The sequence below is a fragment of the Chlorocebus sabaeus genome, chromosome 20 (assembly GCF_047675955.1).
Source record: "Chlorocebus sabaeus isolate Y175 chromosome 20, mChlSab1.0.hap1, whole genome shotgun sequence".
NCBI lineage: Eukaryota > Metazoa > Chordata > Mammalia > Primates > Cercopithecidae > Chlorocebus > Chlorocebus sabaeus.
The window spans coordinates 41518464-41541875 of NC_132923.1; the positions used below are offsets into that span (position 1 = coordinate 41518464).

Sequence of the window (23412 nt, forward strand, 5' to 3'; positions counted from 1 at the left end):
CTACATGACAAATGAGGCAAAATGAATTGTCACATTTATAAATATACAAAGTCCAAGAGGATAGAAACAATGATCTACGGACTATAGAGCAATACACACCGGGTGGCAAAGTGTGAGCAACCCACTGACCTGTCAGCTAATACAGTCTAAATACACCAATTGTGTAGGTGCTTACAATTTTAAGTAGACATATTTGACAGGGACACACACACACACACAATGTAAACATTTGGGGATGGCAGGAGATTGCATCCAGATAGAACATGTATAGTATGAGCAAATGTACTAAGTTTATGTTCGAGTATAATACATTACTTTATTCACTTAATCTGTTTTGAGCTGTTAGAGAGGCCAAACACTAAACTAACCTCTGGAAATAACAAAACTGACTAACATTGCTTGCTACGGAGTGCTGACTCCGTGCTAAGTCCTGTGAGAGATGCAAAGATACAGCAGTGAATGAAATAGAGAATACCAAAAAAAAAAAAAAAAAAACCTAACAAAATAAATCAAAATGAGTATTTGCCACAATGAGGTAAATGCTATAATCTTGTAATGATTGTGTAAGAAGGACAAATTGCTATGGCAGTCTTCAGGAAGGGCACTACTTTATTAGGTCTTTAAAAACAGGCAGATTCCTGGAAGAAATAATGCTAAACCAAGACTTGAAAGATGACCAAGAATTAGTCAGATGAGGGAGAGCCAGGGTTTTGAGGGGTGGGACGATGTGAAAAGAAGATAATAGCACTTTGAATGGCCAGAGTTGAGAGAACACTGTCGTGTAGAGTTCAATGTGGGGAGGTAAACTGAGTCCACATTATAAAGGGTATTTAAAATCTTGCTTTTCTTTTCTATACAGAGTCTCACACTGTTGCCCAGGCTGGAGGGCAGTGGCACAATCTCAGCTCACTGCAACTCCACCTCCCAGGTTCAAGCCATTCTCCTGCCTCAGCCTCTCGAATAGCTGGGATTACAGGTGCAACACCACACTCAGCTAATTTTTGTATTTTTAGTAGAGACAGTGTTTCACCATGTTGGCCAGGCTTGTCTTGAACTCCTGACCTCAAGTGATCCTCTTGCCTCAGCCTCCCAAAGTGCTGGGATTACAGGTGTGAACCACCACCCCGGCCTAAAATCCTGCTTTATAAAGCAATTACTGCTACTCCGCTGTTCCATATTGTCTAGGGGTTAAGACCACAGGCCTCTAGGTTGTCATAACACCACACATGAATCACATCTCTGCCACTTACTACTTTGGTGATCTTAGGCAATTAGTTAACCTCACTGAACCTTCTGTTTCTACATGGGTTGAGAGAGGACAGGAGAGATTAAATATGATCATATTTAAAGTGTTTAGGCTGGGCGTGGTGGTTCACACCTGTAATCTCAGCAATTTAAGAGGCTGAAACAGGTGGATTGCTTGAGCTCAGGAGCTGGAGACCAGCCTGGGCAACATAGTGAAATCCTGTCTCAACGCTAAAATAAATAAATAAATTAGCTGGATATGGTGGCATGCACCTATAGTCCTAGCTATTTGGGAGGCTGAGCTAGGAGGATCAGTTGAGCCTGGGAGATGGAGGTTGCAGTGAGCTGAGACTGAGCCACTGCATTCCAGCCTGGTTGACAGAGTGAGACCCTGTCTCAAAATGAAATAAAATAAAATGATATAATAAAAAGCTTAAATTTAAAAATCAGTGTTTATTAAAGTGCTTGACATATAGTATCAACCTAAAATAATTGAAGGGCTCAATATCCAGTTAGAAGAGTTTATTCAAGCACAAAGCGTGAGAGTGGCTGTCTGGGGAGCAAACCTATATCAAAGAATGGTGATCAGTGCTCCCCATGTGGGGAAGAATGAAGATAGTTTAGATAGACCAGAACAGAGATGCTGAACAAAATTACAACATTTTCCATAGAAAGGCTAACATACAGATACAAGATTTGGTTGGCTACTGTAAGGGCCGAGGAGAAACTTCCCTTTTGCCCTCTGAAGTTTCACTGAAAATCACTGACGAGGCAGAAATAATAGGAGAAAAGACACACACGTTTATGAAGCATATATGAAAGCGTTCTGAATGAAGACCCAAAGATACGAGGGAAATGGTCTGCTTTTATGCTTAGGTTCAACAAAGTATGGACAGCCATGTAGAATTATGACTGGACAAAAGGGTCTAATTTAATGCTAATGCTAGTAGGGAAGCCCAGCAAGGCCTGTCTAGATTTTTCTTGGTCTCTCTGAGTATGCATTCTTTCCTTCTGGATATGGGGTAGGACCCTCTCTGGAATGGGGATCTTATGACTTACCATCAAGCAAGGTAGGTCAGATAATTTATTTTTTTAAATTTAATTAATTTTTAAAATAGAGATGGTGTCTTGCTATGTGTACCAGACTGGTCTTGAATTCCTGGCCTCAAACAATTCTCCTGCCTTCCAAAGTGCTGGGATTAAAGGTGTAGGCACCTCACCCAGCTCGGATAATTACTTTATCGCCAGTTTTTACACAGAAAGTTGGAGTAAAATTAGAGCAGTATTTTTAGGTTTTATGACTAGTTTTTGGGAGAAGGAGTTCTTGGTTTCTGTGACCCGCCCTGGGGAGAGAGATTCTAGTTTCTATGGCAAGCCTCAGGGGAGTATGGGACTGAGAGACAGAGGACAGGAGAAGACCAGAGAAAAAATTTTACTTCTAAGGTCTTCATTTTGGGATATTATTTTCTAAGTCCCAACACTACTATTGATTACACATTAAGGGATTTGTTTAACATTCTGGTATAAGGAGGTAACAATCACAAAGGCCTCTATCTCCAATGTCATTTAATCTAGGTTTGAATAAAGACTAGGGAGTCTGGTTAATGTGTAACATCTCAACACAAAGGTCAGGAAGCAGCAGTCATACACTAAAGAGAAAAAGCCATGTTACATGAGTCAGTTTCCAGGGCTTAGCTTTTCCCCTTGGCATAATAAATTTGGAAGATCTTGACATTTTCTTTTCTTTTTACATAAGCAGTTTATAAATGGTTACTGTATTAGTCTTGGTGGCAAAAGGAGCTTTTGAAGTTTTGTTTTGGTTTTTGGTTTTAAGACAGAGTCTTGTTATGTACCCAGGCTTGCCTGTAAATCCTGGAATCAAGTGATTCTGAGACAGACTCCCGAGTAGCTGGTACCACAGTCACGTGCCACTGCACCTGGCTTATCTTTTTCAGTGGAGAGTCACCCACTTCCATCTGAACGTTCACAAAGATTATTCAGCCTGCATTGTCGAAAGAATGTCTTGACAAAGACTGAAATAGAGAAACAAATAGGAGCCTTTTGAATATTTCTGATAACAGATAAAGATGGCCTGACTGGAGTGATAGGTGTGGGGCTGGAGAGAAGCAATCGCATTCAGATGAGATTGGAAGATTTTAGGGGTTAAATCCACAACTGTGGCTTGAAAGTAGAGGATGTGGGAGGGAAGGACTGAAGGGTGATTTCCAGGTTTCTGACTTGAACAAGATGTTAGGACCAATGACTTGATAGTGTTACATTTGGTGGACTAGGAACCAAAATTAAGGTTGATAATTCATCTGGCAAATGGTGCCTTCATTCAAATTATTGAGGGTAGGAAGATAGCAAGGGCCTAAAAGAACCATACCAGTTAAAGAAAGACTTGTAATCAGATAAGCAGTTTAATAGTTCATGCCCAAAATTTTGGAGGAGGAAGAAGACGTTTTCAATATTTACCTTGAAGATGAAGCAACATTTACTCTTTAGATATCATAAAATATTATTAGGAGGTCAGGCACAGTGGCTCACGCTTGTAATCCCAGCAATTTGGGAGGCTGAAGCAGGTGAATCACCTGAGGTCAGGAGTTCAAGACCAGCCTGGCCAACATGGCAAAACCCCATCTCTACTAAGAAATACAAAAAAATTAGGTGGGCGTGGTGACAGATGCCTGTAATCCCAGCTACTCAGGAGGCTGAGGCAGGAGAATCGCTTGAACCCAGGAGGTGGAGGTTGCAGTGAGCTGAGATCGCGCCACTGCACTCCAGCCTGGGCAACAGAGCAAGACTCTGTCTCAAAAAAAAAAAAAAAAAAATTATTAGTAGACCACTTCTGTTCAGAGAACATTTGCCAAAACTACTTTTCTTTGAAACGCAATATAGCCTTCTTAGGCAAATGTTAGATTTAATATCAAACTTTCATTCAATCTTTCCTTCAATAGGACGGCCTGCTCTTTCTAGGAATAGGAGGTACAGCAGTAACAAAACAAATAAATCCCTGCCCTCATAGTACGGTGCTTGCCTTCTAGTGAGGCGTGGATAGAGGGAGATAAAAAGCAAAACAAATAAATAGACTACACAGTAAGTTATGCAGTGATAAACACTATGATTTGGGGAAGGGGGCATTGCTTTTATTTATTTATATTTTTTCTTGAGACGGAGTCTCATTCTGTCGCCCAGGCTGGAGTGCAGTGGCGCAATCTCCACTCACTGCAAGCTCCGTCTCCCGGGTTCACACCATTCTCCTGCCTCAGCCTCCCGAGTAGTTGGGACTACAGGTGCCCGCCACCACGCCTGGCTAATTTTTTTGCATTTTTAGTAGAGACGGGGTTTCACCATGTTAGCCAGGATGGTCTCGATCTCCTAACCTCGTGATCCGCACGTCTCAGCCTCCCAAAGTGCTGGGATTACAGGCGTGAGCCACCGTGCCTGGCCGGGCATTGCTTTTCATGAAGATTGTCAGGGAAAGCCTCCTTGAGGAGATGACAGCCAACAGCAAGGAGGCTAGAGTGATTAGAGTAGACTTAGTAAGCAGGGAAGAACAGGAGATGAGCTCCAAGAGGGAACATAGTTGAGGTCAGAGTGTAAGAAGCCTTTTATTCCACATGAGACATGAAGCCACTGGAGGATTTTGAGCAGAAGTAAGTAATTTGATCAACTCGAATAGGGTCACACTGGATGTTATGTTGCCATAGACTGAAGGGGAAGAGGGTCAGGGAACAGATCAGTAAGCTGTGTTCATAATCCATGTGAGAGGTGATAGTGGCCTGGAGCAGGGGGGTAACAAAAGAAATGGTGAGAAGTGATTGGATGCTGGATATATTTTAAGGTAGAACTTAGAGGATCTTATTCTCAAAAAAAATGTATCTTAATAAAAGAGTAAAATGGAAGATGAAGTCCATCATTTTAATGACTTTATTCAGTAACAAGGTTAAATTTTCAGTGAATATACTGTCAACCTAAATAACAGAGAGATTCTCCAAAGATAGTAAGTATATTCAAGAGTAAGCATTGTAGTGTGGAATACACATGCTGAATAAACTATGGGCACAAAGAGGCAAGGGAAGACAGCGGTTTTTAAAGCTAAAATGGGGAGGGTTATTTAAGTTGTTTTGAAACAATTATCCTTGCTTACAGGGATCAATAATAAGGGTGGCATCAGTCCAAGGTTAGGCAGGAAGCGGCTGGGCAGATGTCCTTGCAGGAGTATTTTTTTGCATAAGGTTGCAATGGCCTTTGTACAAGGTTGTGGTTTTGGTATAGTCTTTTGTGGTAGTTCTTGTGTTCAGGCGATTGAGCATTAAGAACCCTTCCTTCATGGCCTTTCCCAGCTCCATTTTGTCACAGTGACTGTATTTTTGTCCTGACAACTTTCATGGTATTCAATGAGGGTTTCCTTAAAAAAGAAAAAGAGAAAAAAAGACTATTAAAGCAGGTATAATGAAGTTTTAATTGTAGTGGAAGATGTTGTGGATATTAGGTTTTGTCTTTAATTATTCCAGCTGTGGAAACAAGTACCTACTTGGAGTACCACCACTTTTTTTTTCTTTTTTGAGACAGAGTCTCGCATTGTTGCCCAGGCTGGAGTGCAGTCTCAAGCAATTCTCCTGCCTCAGCCTCCCGAGTAGCTGAGATTACAGGCATGAGCCACCGTGTCTGGCTTGACTTTTTTGTTTTTTTCGAGGCTAAAACCAAAAATACTAAAAAGAGTATAAACCAGATGTGTAAACTATATGTCCCAGTCAAGAAGATGGGTGACAGGTTATGAAGTTAACGTATGATTTTAATTCCTGAAATTCACACTAAATCTATGCCAAATTTGTTTCTATATATAATTCCTCCTGGAATCTAGAATGAAATCCTTTCCTTTCTACTATTAAAAAAAAATGTGGGCCTGACATGATGGCTCATGCCCGTAATCCCAGCACTTTGGGAGGCCGGGTGGGTGGATCACCTGAGGTCAGGAGTTCGAGACCAGTCTGACCAACATGGTGAAACCTTGTCTCTACTAAAAATGCAAAAATTAGCCAGGTGTGGTGGTGCACCCCTGTAATTGCAGCTACTCGGGAGGCTGAGGCAGGCTGAGGCAGGCTGAGGCAGGAGAATCGCCTGAACCTGGGAAGTGGAGGTTGCAGTGAGCCAAGATCACAAATTTGTGTTGGGGGGGAACTCATGTTTAATTTATCTTTGTTTATGTTCTTGTATCACTATATACTCTTTCTTACAACAATAAGGGAGGTGGGGTGGGGGAAGCCTTCTAGGTATGGGGAGCAGCATGACCAGAGGCAAGGAGTGAGTAACAAATAAGATGAATGCAGAGAATGTTAAAGACATCAACCTGACTGAGGCACAGAGCTTGTGAGATGAGACTGAAATAGTTATGATAGGGCTCCTTGATAAGGAGTGTGACTGTTTTGCTTAAATAGTTTATAGATAAGTAGATATTCTATTGTTTTCATGAAGGAAACCTCAATGAACATAGCTGATTTTTAAATTTACGCTTTTGTAATTAATGTATTAAAATTTTGGAGATTATATGACTTCAGAAACTGAACATTACTCATCTGGTGAAGCTGATAAATATTTGAGGAGCTGCAGTGTGCTGAGATCTCTCATAGGAGCTGGGGTTACAGTGGTGGACAAAAAATATTTCTTAGGAAGGCCCAAGCCCTGCTGGTCAGTGCTCATGCTCCCTTCACCTCATTTCTCTACATAGAACCTTCAGTGACTGGCTTCCCTTTTCCTATCCTGCTTTCGTGACCTTATTTCACCCGTACCCTTCTTCCCAGTATTCCTACCACACTTTGAACACATGTTTCAGATCCTGTCACCTCATGCCCTAACAATCCCCATCTCCACCCAGTGGCCTCCCTACTCCTATCTCTCCATTATCTTCACCTTTCAAGTCATCTCAGCCTTTTTCAGGGATCTTCCTTATTCTTTTTTTTTTTTTTTTTGAGATGGAGTCTTGCTCTGTTACCCAGGCTGGAGTGCAGTGGCATGATCTCGGCTCACTGCAAGCTCTGCCTCCTGGGTTCATGCCATTCTCCTGCCTCAGCCTCCCGAGTAGCTGGGACTATAGGCGCCCGCCATCACAGGGATCTTCCTTATTCTTAAGACATTGATTTTTCATAACCAGTTGCTTACCCTCCACATTTTAGTTTTTCTTGCTGTCTTGGATCTTCTTTGTCTTCACATATGTGTCTTGCCCCTTTCTCACCAGTCTTCTTGATAGCAAGAGCTATGTCTTATACTGTTTTGTGCCTTCCTTAGTACCTACTGCTAGTGCTTTTGATGTAAAAGTTGTATTTATACAAGTGCATAGATTTATTGTTTTAAAATGTTCTTGTGTCTTCTGAGAAATACACAGTTACAGTGCCCCCCCACCTGAAACGATGACATTGGTATAACATGGTCAAATGGATATGTCCGTTGTGGGTTTATTAATCTTAGGACTTCTGATATTTTTTCCAGGTGGGCATACCACCGAGATCCTGAGGCTGCTTGGGAGCTTGTCCAGTGCCTACTCACCTAGACATTATGTCATTGCTGACACTGATGAAATGAGTGCCAATAAAATAAATTCTTTTGAACTAGATCGAGCTGATAGAGACCCTAGTAACATGGTAAGTGACAATTTCTATTTCTAGGAAAATTACAAGTTGTACATTGAGTTTAATCATCTTTAGAAATAATCTCACCACTCCTATTCAACATAGTATTGGAAGTTCTGGCCAGGGCAATCAGGAAAGAGAAAGAAATGAAGTGTATTCAGGTAGGGAGAGAGGAAGTAAAATTATACTCGTTTGCAGATGACATGATCCTATATCTAGAAAATCCCATTGTCTCAGCCCAAAAGCTTCTTAAGCTGACAGGCAACTTTAGCCAAGTCTCAGGATACAAAATCAATGTGCAAAATCACTAGCAGCATTCCTATACACCAACAACAGGCAAACTGAGAACCAAATCATGAATGAACTCCCATTCACAGTCACTACAAAAAGAATAAAATACCTAGGAATACAGCTAACAAGGGAAGTGAAGGACCTCTTCAAGGAGAACTACAAACAACTGCTCAATGAAATCAGAGAGGACACAAACAAATGGAAATACATTCCATGCTTATGGTTAGGAACAATCAATGTCGTGAAAATGGCTATACTGCCCAAAGTAATTTATAGATTCAATGCTATTCCCATTAAACCACCATTTACGTTCTTAACAGAATTATAAGAAACTATTTAAAAATTCATGTGGAACCAAAAAGGAGTCCGAATAGCCAAGAGAGTCCTAAGCAAAAAGAACAAAGCCGGAGGCATCATGCTACCTGACTTCAAACTATACTACAAGGCTGCAGTAACCAAAACACCATGATACTTGTACAAAAACAGACACAGGCCAATGGAATAGAGTAGAGAACTCAGAAATAAGACCACACGCTTACAACCATCTGATCTACAAACCTGACAAAAACGAGCAATGGGGAAAGGATTTTCTGTTTTGCAAGGAGTTGAACTGGCTAGCCACATGCAGAAAATTGAAACTGGATTCCTTCCCTACACTTTATACAAAAATTAAGGTAGATTAAAGACATAAGTGTAAAATCCAAAATTATAAAAAACCCTAGAAGAAAATCTAAGCAGTAGTATTCAGGACATAGGCACGGGCAAAGATTTTTTGACAAAAATGCCAAAAGCAATTGCAGCAAAAGTACACAGCAAAAGAAACTCATCAGAGTGAACAGACAACCTACAGGATTGGAGAAAATTTTTGCAATATGTCCATCTGACAAAGGTCTAATATACAGAGTCTACAAGGAACTTAAACAAATTTACAAGAAAAAAACAGTCTCATTAAGAAGTGGGCAAAGGACATGAACAGACCCTTCTCAAAAGAAGACATTCATGCAGCTGACAAACATATGAAAGAAAGCTCAACATCACTGATCATTAGAGAAATGCAAATCAAAACGACAATGAGATACCATCTCACACCACTCAGAATGGCGATTATTAAAAAGTCCAGAAACGAGATGTTGGCGAGGTTGTGGAGAAAAACGAATGCTTTTACACTATTGGTGACAATGTACATTAGTTCAACCGTTGTGGAAGATAGTATGGCAATTCCTCAGAAATCTAGAGGCAGAAATACCACTTGACCTGCAATCCCATTACTGGGTTTTTACCCAAATGAATATAAATCATTCTGTTTTAAAGATACATGCACACATATGTTCACTGCAGCACTGTTCACAATAGCAAAGACATGGAATCAACCCAAATGCCCTCAATGATAGAATGGATAAAGAAAATGTGGTACATATACACTATGGAATACTATGCAGCAATAAAAAGGAACAGGATCATGTCCTCTGCAGGGACTTGGATAGAGCCAGAAGCCGTTATCCTCAGCAAACTAACGCGGGAACAGAAAACTAAATACTACACATTTTCACTTATAAGTAGGAGCTGAACTATGAGAATACATGGATACATATCGGGGAACAACACACACTGGGGCCTGTTGAAGGGAGGGGTTGGGGGAGGTAGAGCATCAGGAAGAATAGCTAATGGATGCTGGGCTTAATACCTAGGTGATGGATTAATTTGTGCAGCAAACCACCATGGCACACGTTTACCTATGTAACAAACCTGCACATCCTGCACACATACCCTGGAACTTAAAAGTTGAAGGGAAAAAAATTGTTGCTTAATTTTCTGTGTATTTTTTATTCTTTTAAATAGAGAAAGTGGTTTTTCATTGAATTCCAATAGTGAAAATTATTTTATTTATACTTACATACATGAGGCAACCAGTTCATGTGCTTATTGGCTCTTCATTAAAACTCTCTATCAGTATGTTACATTTATGGATAATTTGATTTATCTATGACTGCTGTTTCTTCTCCAAATCATGTTTGTGTCTGCCCTTGAAATTATTAATACTTCTTTCCCCTGGTTGCTCACTTCATTTTAGCATTTTAGTCAGTGTTTAGAGATTTTTTTAAAAAGTGAAACGGTTTCTTTATTAAGGAAGGAAACTAGAGCTGTTCCTTGTGTAGAGTCAGTGCTTTTATCCATCCCTCTCTCTGGGAATGACCCAGCTGCAGGGCTGCTTTGGATAGTTCAGGGGTGGACAGCTGGCCTCACTCAGACCAGTTGAAGTCTTTCTCTGAGCTTTTTGGGCTTGGAGACCTAGAGAATGGAATTAGTCTGTCTTCAAGCAAGCTCTATAAATGATAAAGCTTGAAAGCTGCTGACAGTCATGTTTTCACTTAGAAGATAAAGGTAGTCTATAGATAGAAGAATGAAGATAATGAACAGGAAGAGAGGAGAAGCCAGTGTCTGGTGCTGTATTCAGTGGCTCAAGAGGCCCTGCTATCGCTGTGTTGGTCTTGGGTTGGTGGTTCTTTTCTTGGGAAGTCAGGATCTCCTGAACTGCTAGAACCCTACCCTACTCCCTTTGTTCCTACCTTTGTGACACACACACACACACACACACACACACTCCTACGCCTGTTTGAGTTAACTTTTGGTCACTTGTAAACATTATCCCCAACTAATATACTACTAAAATATATTCTCAAAAAATCCGCGTCAAACAAGATCAGGATATAAATCTGCTTGCTATCATTCAGCTATAGCAAAATGTGTGGTACTTTTTTCCTCTGTGGAAAATAAGCCAAAATGATTTTGTTTTTGTTTTAGGAATCAATACTGTATTAGTTTCTTAGGGTTGCTGTAACAAAATACCATAAACTGGGTGGCTTAAAACAATAGAAATGTATTTTCTCATAGTTCTGAAGGGTAGAAGTCTGAGATCAAGGTGTCATGGAGCCATACTCCCTCTGGAGGTTCTGAAGAAGAATCCTCCTTGCTTCCTCCTGGCTTCTAGTGGTCGCCAGCAATGCTTGGCCTTCCTTAGCTTGCAGCTACGTCACTCTAATCTCCGCTTCCACCATCCTATGACCTTTTCTGTATCTCTGTCTTCACATGCCTTTTTTATGAGGATACCGGTTGGATTTAAGGCCCACTCTAATTCAGAAGGACCTCATTTTAACTTGATCATATCTGCAGTGATCTTATTTCTAAATAAGGTCACATTCATAGATTCTAGGTGGACATGAATTTTAGGGGGACAGTAATTCACTGAATGTAAATATTTATATTGAACTATTTTAGGAAAGTCTCTTTTTTTTTTTTTTTTTTTTTTGAGATGGAGTCTAGCTCTGTTACCCAGCCTGGAATGCATCGTCACATTCTTGGCTCACTGCAACCTCCGCCTCCCAGGTTCAAGTGATTCTCCTGCCTCACCCTCCCGAGAGTAGCTGGGACTACAGGCATGTGCCACCACACCTGGCTAATTCTTGTATTTTAGTAGAGTTGGGGTTTCACCATGTTGGCCAGCCTGGTCTCGAAATCCTGACCTCAAGTGATCTGCCTGCCTCGGCCTCGCAACTGCTGAGATTCCAGGCGCGAGCCACTGCACCCAGCCAGGAAAGTCTCTTTGACGTATAATACAAAACGACAACCTTGCCCTTTTAGAAACTGTGAAAGTCTAGAAATAGCAGGTGATTTTTTTGTAAGTGTAAAAGGAGAAAATAGAGAATATTGAGTATACTAGTAAGTGTTCCTTTCATTATTGTGAGACAGATAATAGTATCCTCATTTTACAAATGAGAAAAATCGAGGCTTAAAGGTGTAAATAGCCAGAGTCCTGCCAAATATATGTCACATACCTAGATGTTTCCTCCAAAGCCTTTGCTTCTCCTACATAACGACCCTGCCGCTTTTGTGTATTATTTTCCAATTCAAAAGACTTAGTATGAGAAGAATGCCCTGGAAATTCTCATCTAAGGCATCAGAGACTAAAAATGTCATTTAGTCTCTTATGTTAGGGTGTACTTGAGAAATGGTAGAGAATTTGGAGAAAATGATGATGATTTTTCATATAATGTGAAAAGTCTAGTTTACCAGTGGTATAGACCACTTAAAAATGTTCAAAGAGCAAAATAATCACAAAATTGTTATTGTGTTCTTCACCCAAAGGAGCCAGATATCTTTGGTTTGACCCAACTGCTAGTGTGCAAGTTGCTTCTGAAGTTGCATCTAATTTGGAGGCTCTATTTTTAATTTAGCATATGTATTAAATATTTCCCTCTTGGTCTGTCACCATATGTATTGTTTATTTACTGAATGATTTCATGGTTTAGTGAAACATTTGGAAGATTGTTATATACTGTGCATCACAACACTTAGAACCAAGTAAGTTGGGTTTGCTTCACATTGATAAGAAGCCAAATATTTTGGATTTTTATTATTATTTATTTGTGTCTTTTTTTTTTTGAAACAGAATCTTGCTTTGTCTCCCAGGGTAGAGTGCAGTGGCATGATCTCGGCTCACTGCAGCCTCTGCCTTCTGGGTTCAGGCAATTCTCCTGCCTCAGCCTCCTGAGTAGCTGGGGGTACAGGCACCTGCCATTGTGCCTGGCTAATTTTTTTTTTTTTTTTTTTAGTAGAGACGGGATTTCACCATGTTGGCCAGGATGGTCTCGATCTCCTGACCTCATGATCTGCCCGCCTCAGCCTCCCAAAGTGCTGTGATTACAGGCATGAGCCACCATGCCAAGCCAGATTTTGGATTTTTATAGTGCCATTATTTTGTATTTTCAAAGTGCGATGTAGGACTGAGCATCTCTGATCGACTTCCTTTTACTAACACTTTCCTACTGGGGCAGTGCAGCCACTGTTAGAGAGAAAATTCTGCTCCATTCCTAAAAGAGCCTCTATTCATGAATCTGAAGCTGGGAAGAGCTCTGCAGAGATGCAAATGAGCTGCTGACGGAGATAGCATGAACATTTCTGCTGGCCGCCACTGGGTACCACATTGTGTGTGTGTGTGTGTGTGTGTGTGTGTCTGTGCGCGCGCGTGTGTGTGTGTGTAGGAGGATGTTGACAGGACTTGGTGAGGGACAGCAAGACAAAGAGGCAGAGGTAGACACCTTCCTGCCAAGCCTTACCAAGGTAGCAGGGGTTCCCTACTGGTCTTTTTCTACACTTCAGCTCAGCCATCTTTTGTACCTTGCATGGAGCTCACCAGACTAGGAAAAGGTGGGGTCTTGCTGAAGAAATCAATAGTGATCAATACATTTGCTGGAAGAGCCCATATTAGCCAAGTATATTTAACAATCTAGACCTGCAGTGTCCAGTATAGTAGCCACCAGCCATATGTGGCTACATATATTTCAATTTAAATTAGGTAAAACTAAGTAAAATTTACAATTTGGTCCCTGGGTTGCACTAGCCTCATTTCTAATGTTCAATAGCCACATGTGGCTAGTGGCTACCATTTTGGATCATATAGAATAGAAAATTTTATCATTGCAGAAAGTTCTATCAGATGACATGAATCTAGACTTTCCTTTATAATAAACTGAAAATGAAATATGATTAGATATTGTGAAGATAATTAACAGGTTCAAAACAAAAATCCCCTCCCAAAAGTTAATATAGAAACAAAATAACTTTTTAGCTCCTGGGTGACCACAAGAAACTTAAAAAGAGGAAGAAAAAAAGAAAATAACTTTTTAAATTTCATATTATCATTGAAAATCTAGGAGATATTCCAAATAAACAAGAATAATCTGTTTGGGTTTTTTTTTGGTTTTGTTTTGTTTTGAGACAGAATCTTGCCCTGTCTCTCAGGCTAGAGTGCAATGGTGTGATCTCAGCTCACTGCAACTTCTGCTGCCCGGGTTCAAATGATTCTCCTGCCTCAGCCCCCCTAGTAGCTTGGATCACAGGCGCTCGCCACCCTGCCCAGTTAATTTTTGTATTTTTAGTAGAGGCGGGGTTTCACCATGTTGGCCAGGCTGGTCTCGAACTCCTGACCTTGTGATCTGCCCGCCTCAGCCTTTCAAAGTGCTAGGATTACAGGCGTGACCAGTGCGCCCGGCCAAGAATGATCTGTTTTATAAAGGAAGCAATCTTAAAACAAGAAAGATTCTTTGGAAATTAAAACAAAATGCTTATCAAAATTAAAAGTTCTGAGTCAGTAATTATCGGGCTAAATATAGACTAAAACCTTATTCGTGAACTGAAAGTCAGGCTAAAGGAATTCTCCAGGCAATAAGGCAAATATGAGGGAAAAGAATCATGAAATGTCAGGAATGAGAGGAAAGAAAATTTTAAAAACTCTAGAATAGATTTTCATTAGCTTTCTCCTAGCTCAAGTATCACTTTTTAATTAAATCTCAACATAACATCAACAGTTATATAGTCTTAACTCACCACTGTTTCTTGTATACCATGTCTTCTTCTGATTTCATTTTGTTTTCTATTTGGCTCAAGTGTTTCCTTCAGTTTTTTGTTTTGTTTTGTTTTGTTTTGTTGAGAAAGGTTATATATTTCCAGAATGTTTTCAGCTCTGGAGGTATCTTTTTTTTTTTTTTTAGACTGAATCTCACTCTGTTGTCCAGGCTGGAGTGCAGTGGCACTATCTCAGCTCACCACAACCTCCACTTCCTGGGTTCAGGTGATTCTCCTGACTCAGCCTCCTGAGTGGTCGGTATTACAGGTGTGTGCCATGACGCCCGGCTAATTTTTTTGGTATTATTAGTAGAGATGGGGTTTTGCCATGTTGGCCAGGCTGGTCTCAAACTCCTGACCTCAAGTGATCCTTCTGCCTCAGTCTCCCAGAATGCTGGGATTACAGGCGTGAGCCACTACGCCCAGCTATCATCTCTGAAAAAAAATCTTCTTTTTTTATAAGACAGAGTCTCACTCTGTTGCCAGGCTGGAGTGCAGTGGTGCGATCTTGGCTCACAGCAACCTCCGACTCCCTGGTTCAACCGATTCTTCTGCCTCAGCCTCCCAAGTAGCTGGGATTACAGGCATGCGCCACCACGCCCAGCTAAGTTTTGTATTTTTAGTAGAGAAGGGGTTTCACCGTGTTGGTCAGGATGGTCTCGATCCCCTGACCTCATGATCTGCCCACCTCGGCCCCCCAAAGTGCTGGGATTGCAGGGGTGACCCCACACATGCCCGGCCTGAAAATACCTTTGTTGTGACAATATCCCTATAGTCGTTTGGCTTGATGTACAATACTAATTGTAATGCCACAATTTTTTCCTCTCAGAGTGTGTAAATACTATTCCATTCTCTTCCAGCAGTCAGAGTTCCAGAAAAGATGTTTGATCCTAGTTTGATTCTCTTTCCTTAGAATTCTGAAATTTAATCAGACCGTGTCTACATGTCTGTTTTCTTATTTATTCTTTCTCGAATTCAGTGGACTTTTATGATCTTTCTTCAATTTAGGATGATTTTCTTCTCTTTTTTCTACTTGTCTATTCTGTAAACTAATCCTTTTTCATATTATATATAGGTCATATGTATATATCTACATACACACACACACACAGATGGTCATCTAAGGAGAAATGACCATCTGTGTGTGTGCGTGTGTGCATGTATTTTCATGACCTTGCAGGGATGCCAAACTCCACAGATGCTCAAGTCCCTTTTATAAGATGATGTAGTATTTGCACATTGCTCATCCTCCCATATACCTCAAATGCCTCCAGATTATTTGTAATACCTAATACAGTGTAAATACTGTGTAAATAGTTGTTATACTGTATTATTTAGGAAATAATGACAAGGGGAAAAAAGCCTGTACATGTCCAGTACAAATACAGTTATCCATTTTTTTCCCAAATATTTTTTATCCATGGTTGATTGAATCCACGGATGCAGAACCTGTAGATCCGGAGGACTAACTGTGTGTGCGTGTGCATATATATATTTATAGGATGGTTACATAGACAATATGTTTCCATATCCATAAACAGACTTGTGTGCGTGTGTATGTGTGTGTGTGTATATATATTTATATTTATATTTGTTTATTTATATATATAAAAAACTGTATTCATTTTCTTCCTGCTTATTCATTCACCGGTTTATATGAAGAGAAGTATTACGATTTTTTTTTTTTGAGACAGAGTCTCGCTCTGTTGCCCAGGCTGGAGTGCAGTGGTCTGATCTCGGCTCACCGCAACCTCCACATCCTGGGTTCAAGCAATTCTCCAGCCTCAGCCTCCCGAGTAGCTGGGACCACAGGCATGTGCCACCATGCTCAACTAATTTTTGTATTTTTAGTAGAGACAGGGTTTCACTATGTTTGCCAGGCTGGTCCGCCCGCCTCAGCCTCCCAAAGTGCTGGGATTATAAGCGTGAGCCACCACACCCAGCCAGAAGTTTTAGATTTTAATGTTTATATTTTCCTTTAGGAATCCAAATGTATATTTTCCCTTAGGACTTAAAGGTCATAGAGTTATACTCAAGTGTTATTTTCTAGAAGTTCTAATATTTTTCTTTTCTTTTTTCGAGACAAAGTCTCACTCTGTCACCCAGGCTGGAGTGCGGTGGCATGATCACAGCTCACTGCAGCCTTGATTTTCCCAACTGAGGCAATCCTCCCACCTCAGCCTTCCAAGTCGCTGGGACTATGGGAGCGCACCACCACACCTAGCTAATTTTTGTATTTTTTGTAGAGACAGAATTTCTCCATGTTGCCAGGCTGGTCTCGAACTCCTGGACTCAAGCAGTCTGCCCACCTTGGCCTCCCAAAGTGCTAGGATTATAAACATGAGCCACTGTGCCTGGCACATTTTGCTTTTCACATTTGTCTTTAATTCATCTGGAATTGATTTTTTCTGTATAATGTTTGAAAGAGATCTAATTTCCATATGGCAAAACGAGCCCAGCCCAGCACCATTTATTCAACAGTCCATTTCTGCTGTGCCACCACTGATATATCAAGTTTTTGTATATGTATAGGTCTGTATCTTAGGTCTCTATTTTTTTTTTTCTGCTTCTGTTATACAGTTATTCAGCCTAGCTGTCTATTCTATTAACTGGTTTGTCTGTCCCTCACCCAGTACCAAACTCCCTTAGCTTTATCCTTCAGAAGTGTTTTAATTTTCCTTTCTTTCTTACGTAGGTTTTTAAATTAGCTTTGACAAGTTCACAAAAGAACCTTGTTGGTATTTTTATTTGCATTAAATTGAATATATCAGTTTGGGGAGAACTTATATCTATATGATGATGTCTTCCTGTCCAGAAACTTCATCTTTCTCTCTCTCTCTCTTCAATGTTTAGATCTCCTTAATGCTTTCAGTAACATTTCTAATTGTCTTTTTAAGAGTCTTGCGTATCTTTGGTGTGTTTGTTTCTGAGTATCTTGTATTTTTTTTTACTTTTGGAAGTAATATATCTTTTAGTGACATTTTCTGTGTTGGTGGTATGTAGAGATGTATTTGATTTTTGTATAGTAATCTCATAAGGACTGCTTGCTACATTCTAATTAAAGCTGATGATTTGTTATGACTCTTTGTTATCTGTGAAGATAGTCTCATCATCTACAAATAGTGGTAGTTCTAATTCTTTCTAATCCTTACACCTTTTATTTTTCTCATTTTATTTTGTTAGAACTTCCAGAACAGTAACAAATAGAGAATAATGTAGTGGACATCCTTGTATTCTTTCTGATTTTAAAAATGTGCCAAGAGTTTTACCTTAAATCATACTTGCTTGTTGATTTTTATCAAACGTCTTTTCTGCATGTGAGATAATATGGTTGTTCCGATTGTATTTGTTTACATGGCCAAGTACATGATGTGAACTATTCTTGAATTCCTGGAGTAAACTCGGTTTGTTTATGGTGTGTTATATTTTAATACATTGCTAGATTTGGTTTGCAAGCATATTGTTTTGGATGTTTAAATGTATGTTCATGAGTGAGATTGCCCTGTACTTTTCCTTTCTCGTGCTTTTCTTTGGTATTGGTATCAGGGTTACAGTACTCTCATCAGGTGAGCTGTGGAGTATAGACAACTTTTTATTCTCAGGAGGAATTTGTGTAAGCATGGAATTGATTATTTTTAAGTTTTACAGAGCTTGTCTAAGACAAAACCACCTGGGCCTGATGTGTTCTTTCTGTATGGTTATAGGACTCTTCAGGTTTTGTGTTTCTTTTTAAATCCGAGTTGTTAGACATTTTTCTAGGAATGTGTCCATTTTATGTAAATTTGCAAATGTATTGACATAAATATTTTCATAATTGTGTTAGTCATTCTTGCATTGCTATAAAGAAATACTCAAGACAGGGTAATTTAAAAAGAAAAGAGATTTAATTGGCTCACAGTTCTGCAGGCTATACAAGAAGCATAGCAGCTTTTGCTTCTGGGGAGGCCTCAGGAAGCTTACAATCATGGCAGAAGGCAAAAGGAGAGCCAGCACTTCACATGGGCAGAGCAGGAGGAAGGGGTGGAGGCAAGTGCTACACACTTTTAAACAAACAGATCCCGTGACAACTCACTCACTATACTGTACCAAGAGGATCATGACCAACCATTCGTGAGAACTCTGCCCCCATGATCCCGGCACCTCGCAACAGGCCCCTCCTTCAACGCTGAGGATTACAATTGGACATGAGATTTGGTGGGGATGCAGATCTAAACCCTATCAATAATATTCTCTTGTTATTTTTGTAATTTGCGCTGTGGCTGTAGTTTGTGCCCTTTTCCATTCCTAATTTTGCTTGCTTAAAGCCAGACATTTGTCAATTTTAATATTCATTTTTTTGTTGTTTGAGACAAGGTCTCACTCTGTCACCCATGGTGCAATCACAGCTCACTGCAGCCTTGACTTCCGGGGCTTCAGTGATCTTCCCACCTTAGCCTCCCAAGTAGCTGGGACCACAGGCACATGCCCCTTGCCTGGTTAACTTTTGTATTTTTGGAAGAGATAGGGTTTCACCATATTGCCCAGGCTGGAATTTTAATATTCTTTTCTATGTTTAGCTTTTTGATTTCTCTGTTGCGTCTTGTTTTCTATTTAATTTCTCCTTCTGTTTGTATAACTTTATTGCTTCTGATTTTATGTTTATACTGTTGTTCTCTTTCCAGTGTTTTAGGTTGTATCTTTATCTCATTAATTTTCAGCGCTTATTCAAATACAAGTATGACTATAAATTGGTCATTAGGTAACATTTTACAACGTCTCAAAAATTTTGATATGTAACACTTTTATTATTGTTAATTTTTGGTACCACAACATTCTCATTATGAATTTTTCTTTGACCCTTTAATTATTTCAAATTTTTAAAAACTCTAAATATAATTTTTAAAACTGATTTATTATTTTGTTCCAGTGTAGTCAGAAAATTGACCTGTAAAGGACCCAGTTTTTTTTAATTATTGACGTTTTTTTCATGGCCTTGAAACTTAATGCGCTTGCACGTGGTCAGTTGTTACATGTGTCAGTGAGAAAAATGTGTATTCTCTAATGGTCTGTTACATATAACAATTAAATGAAGCTTTTTAATTGTATTGTTCAAATCTACTGTGATCTTGACAGTACTTTTATATGTTTAACTTAGCTGTTACTAAAAGAGATATGATGAAATTTCCCTCTGTGATGGTAGGTTTAATTTCTTCTTGTAGTTGTGTCAATTTTGTTTTGTGTATCTTGAGACTATTTTATTACGTGCATTTAAGTTTAAAATTGTTACAAGCTACTGGTCAATTGAACTTTTTGTTATTACAGTATTTAATGACTTATTTTATCCTTAAAATGCTTTTTCTTAAAGTATATATTTTTTCTGATGTCAGTGTGTCTAACTTAACTTTCTGTTCTTATACTTGGTACCTTTATGTGCTTTTATTTATTTATTTATTTATTTATTTATTTATTTGAGACCGAGTCTTGCTCTGTCATCCAGGCTGGATGGAGTGCAGTGGCACTATCTCTGCTCACTGCAAGTTCCACCTCCGGGGTTCGCGCCATTCTCCTGCCTCAGCCTCCGGAGTAACTGGGACTACAGGCGCCCGCTACCAGCCTGGCTAATTTTTTTTGTGTTTTTAATAGAAATGGGGTTTCACTGTGTTAGCCAGGATGGTCTCAATCTCCTGACCTCGTGATCCGCCTGCCTCGGCCTCCCAGAGTGCTGGGATTACAGGCGTGAGCCACCGCGTCCAGCCTATGTGCTTTTATTTTTTGGATGTGTTGTCTGTAAGTAACATGTAGCTGGACTTTTTTTGAAACTCTAATCTGACATTGTGGGCAGAGAATGTGTTCTTGTAAAAGAAGTTCCTTGGTATTTGTTAAGACTTACTTTGTAGCCTAGTATGTTTGAGTTTGAGTACATTTTGTGTGCTTAAAAAGAAATTATATTCCCTATTGTTTGTTGCAGAGTTCTGTATATGTCCATAATGTTCACTGCATTGTTCAAGTCATCTTCTATATGTTTATAAATTTTTCTGACTTCTTGATCTATTCAGTAGGAGAGAGGCATGGGCTGGGTGCCGTGGCTCATACCTGTAATCCCAACACTGTGGGAGGCCAAGGCAGGAGGATTGCTTGAACCCAGGAGTTCTAGGTTACAGTGAGCTATGATCATGCCACTGCACTCAAGCCTGGGTGACAGAGTGAGACTCCATCTCTAAAAACAAACAAACAAAAACAAAAATCCCAAAAAACAGAAAGAGACAGGTATGTAAAAATTGTGATTGTGAATTGGTCTTTTTTCTTTGTATTTGTCAGCTTTCTGTACATATTTTTGCATTCTAGTTCAAATTTGAGTCTACGTAGTGAATTATTTTTAATCATTATGAAGTGACCCATTTTATCCCTAATAATGCTTTTAAAAAAAAAAATCGATTTTATCTAACATTAACGTAGAAATACCAGCTTCCTTTTGGTTAGTGTTTGCGTGGTATATATTTTCCTACCTCTTTATTTTCACTTTTTTGTGTGTTATTGCATTTTTTTATGTGTCTTTTATAAATGACATATAGTAGAATTTTAAAAATTCAAAACTGAGAATTGTCTTCTAACTAGCATGTTTGGTACATATACATAATGCATTAGATTTCTTTCTCCTATTTTGTCCTTTTTACTTAGACCTTTTTCTTTGAATCTTTTTGTTTTTCCTCCTTGGGCTGCCTTCTGTTTGTATTAATGAAGATGTCTTTATTCCCCCCTTGTCCTTTCATTTGGAAATGGAAATTAATCTATTCTCTTAGACATTATTCTTTTTTTTTTTTTTTTTTTTTTTTTTTTGAGATGCAGTCTTGCTCTGGTGCCCAAGCAGGAGTGCAGTGGTGCGATCTTGGCTCTGTACAACCTATGTCTCCCAGGTTCAACTGATTCTCCTGCTTCAGCCTCTGAGTAGCTGAGATTACAGGCATGTGCCACCACACCTGAGTCATTTTTGTATATTTAGTAGAGACAGGGTCTCATCATGTTGCCCAGGCTGGTCTCGAACTCCTGACCTCAAATGATCCACCTGCTTCGGCCTCCCAAAGTGCTGGGATTACAGGTGTGAACCACTGCGCCTGGCTCCTTACACATTATTCTTAAATTGTTAACGTGGGTGACTAAAGGAAAAAAATATAATATCTCCATCCTCCTCCTGAAAAACAAAGCTTTTATTTTTATTTTTTTCTCATTCTTGCTGTCATCTTTTTTTTTTTTTTTTTTTGAGACAAAGTCTCACTCTGTCACCCAGGCTGGAGTGCAGTAGCACAGTCTCCACTCACTGCAAGCTCCGCCTCCCGGGTTCATACCATTCTCCTGCCTCAGCCTCCCAAGTAGCTGGGACTACAGGCGCACGCCGCCGCGCCTGGCTAATTTTTTGTATTTTTAGTAGAGACGGGGTTTCACCATGTTAGCCAGGATGGTCTCGAACTCCTGACCTTGTGATCCGCCCGCCTCGGACTCCCAAAGTGCTGGGATTACAGACATGAGCCACCGCGCCCGACCTCTTGCTGTCATCTTAAACAAGGCTTTTAGAATGTTTTCACTGTGAGCACTCCTTCTCCTCTTACATATTATTGTGTAGTATTTTGATTCTAATTTGTTTTTATACCACCTAAATTAGTTATCATTATTATTGCTTTATACAATTGTGCTTATTTAGATGTGTATTTATAGAGCATTTTCTTTCTTACCCTTGCTTCTTGTATCCTACTTGTTTTTATGGATTCGACTTCTTTCTTTCAGAACTATGTATTTCATTAGTTCCTTCAAGGAAGTCCTGTAAGTGATGAGTTTTCGTGTTTTTGTTTGTTTACCTGAAAGTATGTCTTGGTTTTGTCCTTCCTTTGATTAGAATTCTAGTTTTCCTTCATGACCAAGTTTAGCATTCACAAACTTATTTAATAAATATTTGTTGAATACCTACTAAGCGTTAGGAATACAGTAGTGAATAAAACAGAAAAATCTCTGCCCTTATGGAACCTACATTCTAGTGGCAGGATAATAAACCAGATAATTAGGTAAAATTTATAATGTGTTAGTGAAAACTTGTTAAGAAGAGGAATAAAGCAAGGCAAGGGAATAGGAAGATTCAGAGGGTTAAAGGGGGTTTGTAATTTTAGGTAGTGACCAGGAAAAGTGGTGTTTAGACAACGACCTGATGGAGGTGAGATGTTAAGCCATCTGGGGAAAGAAAATTCTAGGAGAGGAAGCAGTAACTGCAAAGAAGGCCCTGAGGTGCGGCCATGCCCGGCATGTTTGTAAAATAGTGAGAGGGTCCGTGTAGCCAAAGCAAAGGAAGCACGGGAGTAGGATGTGGGGTCATAGAGGTAAAGGCAAGGATGTTAGGCTTGGGTCTTTTAAGACCTTGTTGTTCATTTTTTGGCTTGGATGGTTTTTCCCAGTGAGTGAAGTGGGGAGCCATTGGGAGGCTTTAGGTAGAGGAGGGACATGATCTGACAGGATCACTTTGGGTGCTGAGTAAACTGAAGGGGAGAAGGGCAAAAGCAGGGAGAGGGGTTTAGAGGCTACTGCAGTACTCCAAATGAGAGATCAGTATGACTTAGACCAGGAATGGCAACAGGGGATGTGGAAGAAGTCAGAGTCTCAATATATTTTGAAGTCAGAGCTGATAGGATTTCCTGGCACATAAGATGTAGGGTGTGAGAGAATGAGGAGGAGTGGAAGATGGCACCTGGGTTTTTGGCCTGAGCCACTGGAAGAATGGAGTTGCCACTTACACAGGGAAGGTTAGAGGGGTCATCAGGAGGGGTAATTGTGGGTTATCTGTAAACATACAAGAGAAGATGTAGATAATACAATGGGATCTATG

General features: G+C 39.8%; 1 protein-coding gene and 1 long non-coding RNA gene across 6 annotated transcripts in view; one reads left to right on the forward strand and one right to left on the reverse strand.

Moving 5' to 3' along the window:
• ALG14 (ALG14 UDP-N-acetylglucosaminyltransferase subunit) overlaps positions 1-23412 on the forward strand; it is a 99263-nt gene that overhangs the window by 593 nt on the left and 75258 nt on the right. For all 5 annotated transcript variants that reach the window (XR_012090023.1, XM_007977887.3, XM_038003330.2 and 2 more), the window contains exon 2: positions 7735-7886. Coding sequence is in view for 4 of the 5 variants with exons in the window: in XM_007977887.3 (XP_007976078.2) it covers positions 7735-7886 (152 nt within the window). In the remaining variant the exon portion in view is untranslated. The remainder of the gene's footprint in view (positions 1-7734; positions 7887-23412) is intronic.
• On the reverse strand, positions 5162-11457 carry LOC140709490 (uncharacterized). The gene is made up of 2 exons (XR_012090024.1): positions 10060-11457; positions 5162-5656 (listed from the first exon to the last, which is right to left on the reverse strand). It is a non-coding gene; the product is annotated as an uncharacterized lncRNA (long non-coding RNA).